Genomic DNA, 6,000 nt, shown 5'->3' on the forward strand with positions numbered 1-6,000 from the left:
TAACATGAAAATTTGCTTCCCAAGTTTAAGTCGCTCTTCCTTTCTCAGTAGCTGTAAGAACAGATGAATTTTTCACAATGAATTTTGTGATGTTTAAAGCAGGTGTTGTGTCTTTTTCTCTTTTTGTGTTAGGCAGAGGAAAAACAAACCAAGCAAACTCTGGTTTTCCAGTCAGTCTCCCTTTTCTAGATCATGTTTTATAAACCTCTGGTTATTGCTGTTGCTCTTTTGCCTCTTTTGTCTGCTGCTTGTTTTGGTTTCTGTTCCTTGATTCTCTAGTGCAGTACTGAAAACTGAATGCCACTTGAGGAGTCATGAGGGAAGGCTTTTACATCAGAGATTTGGGATGGGATGAGGCTCTCACACTTGCCTTAACATCATATATCATCTTACCCTGTGTCTGTACATGCTGTTCTCATTTTGCTGTAGCTGGTATAAAAGTCAGCAGAACTAAAACTGGCCAAGGAATGGTACAAAATAAATAAGTGGAGAAATCTTTCAAATGTCTTTACTCTTTCTGTTAGGTTAAGGGGGAAATGGTTGTCAAATTTTACTCAAATCTATTTCTTTGCTTTAAGCAAATAATGTAGACTACTGTTTAAACACACCTCTTCATAACTGCTTGGAATTTTTAGCTTGGTACCTGAGCCTTAAAGTTTTATGAAGCTTGAACTGAAATTATATGCAGTTGTTGGCGCTAATGCAGCAGTCAGCAATTTTTAATAAATAGTATTTGTTACAAAAGCTGAGACCTCCTTTTGACCTTTTTGTAGTAGGTCCTTAAAATTTTGTAGTTGGGAGGGAGGGGAAAAGGTGGTGAGTGTTCACATTTCTCCCTAAGCAGGGAGGGAAGAAAAGGCTGTTATTTCTGGGTATAGATACTTGGGAGGCTTTTTTTCTTTTCTTGGCTTTTTTTTTCCTTTTTACAGCAGTGAGGTCTATGATAATCCAAGATGGACAAGGAGCTGAGTGGAAAAGCAATATAGCAGCACATAACCTATGGAGCTCTAGTACTTAAGTGTCCAGTATCCAGACCAACTCAGAAATATTAAGTCCATTTCTCATTGTCTGAAAATTTCAAGAATGCTTAAACAATCAGGGTCTGACACTGTAATAAATATTAGACTTGAACTGGCTTTGTTAAAAGCTTTAAATTTAAAAATGCTTTCTATCTAACACCTTAAGACAGTACACACTTAGAGTGGGATTGATCTTCCTGGTCTTGGATAACTGAACAAAGAGTTTGTGCTTCCATCACCATCAGCGAAGCGCCCTTCACTGAGGTGTTTAATCTTGTCCCAAGGCCCTGAATCAGATGAGCCAGGGCCTGGAGTTGCCAGTTTCTCTCCTGATGACAGAAGCATCTCCCATGGTAAACTCAGATGTTGATGTCTAAAGCTAGGCAAAGTGAATCCCAACTGAAGAGTGTAGAAGTGCAAGACCAAGCCAGTACTGCCAGTGCTGCTGGTGATACTTGGAACATGGGGATGATTCAGGGCTTGTGCCCACAGTGCCCTGATCCAGTCCCTTTTCTGTATGATGGGGATAGTGCTGGTAACTGTATTTATGTCCTCAGGTACTCAGTGTTTAACATTTTATTACAAAATTGGGTTTTTGAGAGATCATGGAAGCACAGAATGGTTTGGCTTGAAGGGATCTTCAAGCTCAGCTCATTTCAACCTCCTGCCGTGGCCAGGGACATCTTCCACCAGACCAGGCTGCCCAGAGCTCCATTCAGCCTGGCCTTGGACACTTCCAGGGATGGGACAGCCACATCTCTGGGCAGCCTGTGCCAGGGCCTCACCACCCTCACAGTAAAAGAGTAAGATCTTCACTCAGGAGGACAGAACAGTGGAACTTCTCTAAATGGTCTTTTTTAGCCAGCTCTGAAGAGTGACACTGTGATGGGAGTTTCATTTCACACCAGCCATACTCTACGTTGTCTGTAATGTTGGCAGCAGCATGGACAACTGATCTTTGTTACATTAGGCCCCTGTTGCATACAAAATTCTGTTTGCCTGTGCATCCTATTCCATGATTTCTAAATGTCAGTGGCCCTCAACACACATTTTTCATCCAAGAAACAGTAATTGGAAAATAGTTCATTGACCGCACAGCTGTATTTGTTGTTGCAGTAATAGCATATTATTTACCAATGAAGACATTTAAAGCTTTCATACTTTTCCATCAGAGAGTATCCTCACAAATCCCTAATCTATTTATTTAATTTTCTCTAGATTTATATAAATATTGAAAAATAGGCGCCTTTCTGTATGCTTAAAGCACCTTGGGCATAGCTTAAGTCTGCATTGCAAACAGAGTTTGAAAAGCACAGCAGTCTGCATTGCTCTCCCCAGGAGCAAACTAGACAGCTCAGAAAGTCAAATTTCTCTTTCACTCACCCATTAACAGTTTGCTCCCTTGACCATTCACTTTGTTTATCTCTCCACCACCAACTAAAACTGTTCTAAATGAGTGAATAAATTGTTAAGGAGTAGGAGGGTGCATTACAGAAACCTGCAGCTGTGTAACAGAGGGTACTTCAGTACAGTTGGAGAGCTGGAAGGCTGATGAAATGCACTTTGCAGTAGCTCGGTGTGCTAGTTTGAAGGGCAGACCCCTCTTCAGTAGTTCCTTCCCAAGGGAGTTCCCTTGCACTGGTAACAAATGATATATTAGGTAATTGTAGCAATGAAAAGGTGCTGCGTTTTAGTTGATTACTGGTAGATTTCTTTGTACGTGAAAGCGTTCACCAGCAAAGCTTTGATTTTTAAAGAATCAAGGCAAGGATTGGTGACTCAGACACTGTGGTTCTGAATTAGTCTTTTATATTTAAGCACTTGAGAAACTTTCATGTTCTATTTCATGTCATGCACTAATGGATCGTTAAGCGTGGCAAAAATCAAAATCTGAGAAGTTTGATTCCTCTTTTCTTGAGCTTGACATTCTTCACACAGTCCATTCTAAAAAAAAAAAAAAAAAAAAAAAAGAGGATTTTGTTTTGTTGGTTTTTTTAAGGAAGTGGCATTAAAAAGGCCTCAACAAGGAACCTTATGTCCCTGTTCAGAGATGTGAGCTGTTGCACCTCTCCACAGTTGTGCTGGCAGGGACTGTAAATCTCATTTCATCTCACCTCACCATCTGCCATGGGCAGGGACACCTTCCACCATCCCAGGTTGCTCTCAGCCCTGTCCAGTCTGGCCTTGGACACTTCCAGGGATGGATCAGCCACAGCTTCTCTTGGGCACCCTGTGCCAGAGCCTCACCACCCTCACAGGGGACAATTTCTTCCAAATATTTAATGTAATCTGATCTTCATCTTTAGGCCATTTGCGACTGGGATTCAGTGTTATAAGTTTCTTTGATGCCTTCTTAGAGGCTTTAAAAATTCTGATGGCTATTTCATTCTTTTAGTGCTCATTTAATTTTATCCCAGGTGCAAAAATACTCCAAGACTTCTGTCACTTGTGCTATTTATAAGTGTTTTATACAGTATTTATAACATGTTAACACAGACATGTTCAGTTACTTGTGTTGTGTTCCAGTTCACAGAATTTTGTAATGTGCGTCACTTGTCTGTTGAAGTATTATGTCTGGATTACAATTTTAGAGATACATTATGTCTATTATAAAGATTTAAATCCAGGAGTCTAGGTTGTTATAAAATTTGCAGTGTGATTATTTTAATAGTAATCAAAGAACTTGATCAACTCAACACAATCCCACAGATACATTTTTACTTTTTTTTTTCCCCCCTCTTGACTTCTGAGTTCTGGGTAACTAAAGCAACTCTTGGGTTCCTTCTGGCAGATCAACAGAGGCCACATGACCACTGAAGCCAAGAGGGCTGCCAAGATGGAGAAGAAGCTGAAGATCCTTCTTGGTGGTTACCAGTCCCGAGCAATGGGGCTCATCAAGCAGCTGAATGATCTGTGGGACCAGATTGAGCAGGCCCACCTGGAGCTGCGCACCTTTGAGGAGCTGAAGAAACACGAGGATGCTGCGATCCCTCGGAGACTGGAGGTGAGATTCCAAAATCCAGTACCTGAGCTCAGACACAGGCACCTCATGGAAAAGAAGTTTTTACAAGGCACAAGCTTTGAGCTTCACAGCCTGAGTTGGTGTCAGGTTTTTAATGTTCTCTTAAAATCATACTTTTGGCTGTTACCAGATTCATCTGCCTTTTACTTCATTATCAAAGATTCTGTGATTCACATGTTAGAGCCTGGAACTAATCTGTCAGTGTGTTCTCTAACTTTGGGGGTTTTTTATTTCCTTGAGTGGTTTATTTTATAAGTCTTCTGCAATGCATATCAGCACAAGTTCCATCTGTCTCTTGATTTGGTTTATTTCAGCTTTAATTACTGTTAGGACTTCGGGTAAATGGATAGCTTATCTAGAACCTCCTTCTTCCTTAAAAGTCAGTGGACTAAATGCTGGTATATACCTGAAATCACTGCCTTAGAGCCACTTTTTCTTAGTTTAAGGTTTTCCAGGATATTCTCCTTTTATTCAGCTAATGAGACTACCCTTAATCAAGACTCAGTCCTATGTCTGAATGAGTGCCAGCCTTTCTTTCCAAGGAATAAGTGTTCACCTGAGCACAATTTTTATTGTAATGTGGTTTTCCTCTGGAACAGAGGCTTCCATTGAGGCTTAGATATTCTCAACCACTTGGTATAAAAAAAGATAAAATGCATCAGTTCTTAAAACTGATTTTGTGAAGATGATTTAGAAATGCTGATAGATGTGTCTACAAACTCAGAAGTGATGCACTGATTTAGTAAAAGATAACAGTTAAAATGTACTAAATCACTTGATAGCTGCTAATAGCACCTGTTTTTACTGTGGCAAGGTTCCAATTTGAAATCTCTCCTTTTGAAGCATTTGATCTTAGCTGCTGTCAAAAACAGGGTGAGCTACTTGACATTTGGAGTAAGATAACTGATTCTTGATACTTTACATCTACTGCTATGTTTTACATTTACATGTAAAGTAAGTCATTTATGCAATGTTCTGTCTCAATTCTGAGCTCTTACTCTGGAGGAACTAAAATACAGCCTTTGGTAATGATTTTCATGGGTGCAACTGGTGGAAAATTGACTGGTTGTTTATTGATGTTTTTCTTACAGTGTCTGAAGGAAGATGTGCAGCGACAGCAGGAGAGAGAAAAGGAGCTCCAGCAGAGATTTGCTGATTTCATGTTGGATAAAGAGACTTTTCAAGCAAAGTATTAAAGCACAAAATTCCATCTGTCACTGATTTAACATTTCTAAAGTGGGCAGATACTTCTCCAGCAGCTTTTGCCAGCAGTTGCAGCAATCAGGTGTAGTAGTCTGCTCTTTCCATCTTGTCAAGTTTTGTTCCATCAAGACTATTCCAAGTGCTCTAGGTACTAATAGCTCTGGCCAGTGTTAAAAATGGGACTGAAATGTCCACAATTTTATTGAAAAAAAAAAGAAAGAATCACTCTGGTATGATTTTAGCCATGTCATCATTTGCTAGGATTATCATGTTATTGCTAGTGTTTTACCAGTCTTAAGACCTGTAAGATACATGCAGAATAATGTCTTTTAAATAAACTTGGAATGTTAAAAAACAGTGAAGTAATAATGTCTGTCTTTTAATGAAAACTGAATCTTCACTTATCCCAGCCCTCCGTTGTGTTTCTGGTGTTCCCTTCCTCCTGCTGCTGCCTTTATTTTCCATGACTAATTTGTAATAGGAATTACCTGTGCAGGATAGTTGTTGTCCAGATAATAAATACCATGTTCCCAACTTTTCTCTGTGCCTGAGAATAAACACTCCCAGCATTATCAAGGTGCCTTAATGGTCATACTGGCATAATCTCCCCATCCTGGAACCATGGTAGGGATAGATTTTATAAAGACACCCAACATGGCCTAATGGCTATTGGAACTATAGAATTCAGCAGAAAATGTACTGTTAAATTTTCTAAGTATTATTTTTTATAAAGCATCTTCTATGTGCCCATGGTGT

At 39.7% G+C, this 6,000-nt stretch overlaps 1 protein-coding gene across 1 annotated transcript in view; it reads left to right on the forward strand.

Moving 5' to 3' along the window:
* Positions 1-5,593, forward strand: part of CDC5L (cell division cycle 5 like) — a 30,552-nt gene extending 24,959 nt beyond the window's left edge. The window contains exons 15-16 of the mRNA XM_062489624.1: positions 3,811-4,023; positions 5,133-5,593. Of these exons, the coding sequence (XP_062345608.1) occupies positions 3,811-4,023; positions 5,133-5,237 (318 nt within the window). The 3' untranslated portion in view covers positions 5,238-5,593. The remainder of the gene's footprint in view (positions 1-3,810; positions 4,024-5,132) is intronic.
* The last annotated feature ends 407 nt before the right edge of the window (positions 5,594-6,000 follow it).

Source organism: Cinclus cinclus, chromosome 3 (genome assembly GCF_963662255.1).
Source record: "Cinclus cinclus chromosome 3, bCinCin1.1, whole genome shotgun sequence".
NCBI classification, from domain to species: Eukaryota; Metazoa; Chordata; class Aves; order Passeriformes; family Cinclidae; genus Cinclus; species Cinclus cinclus.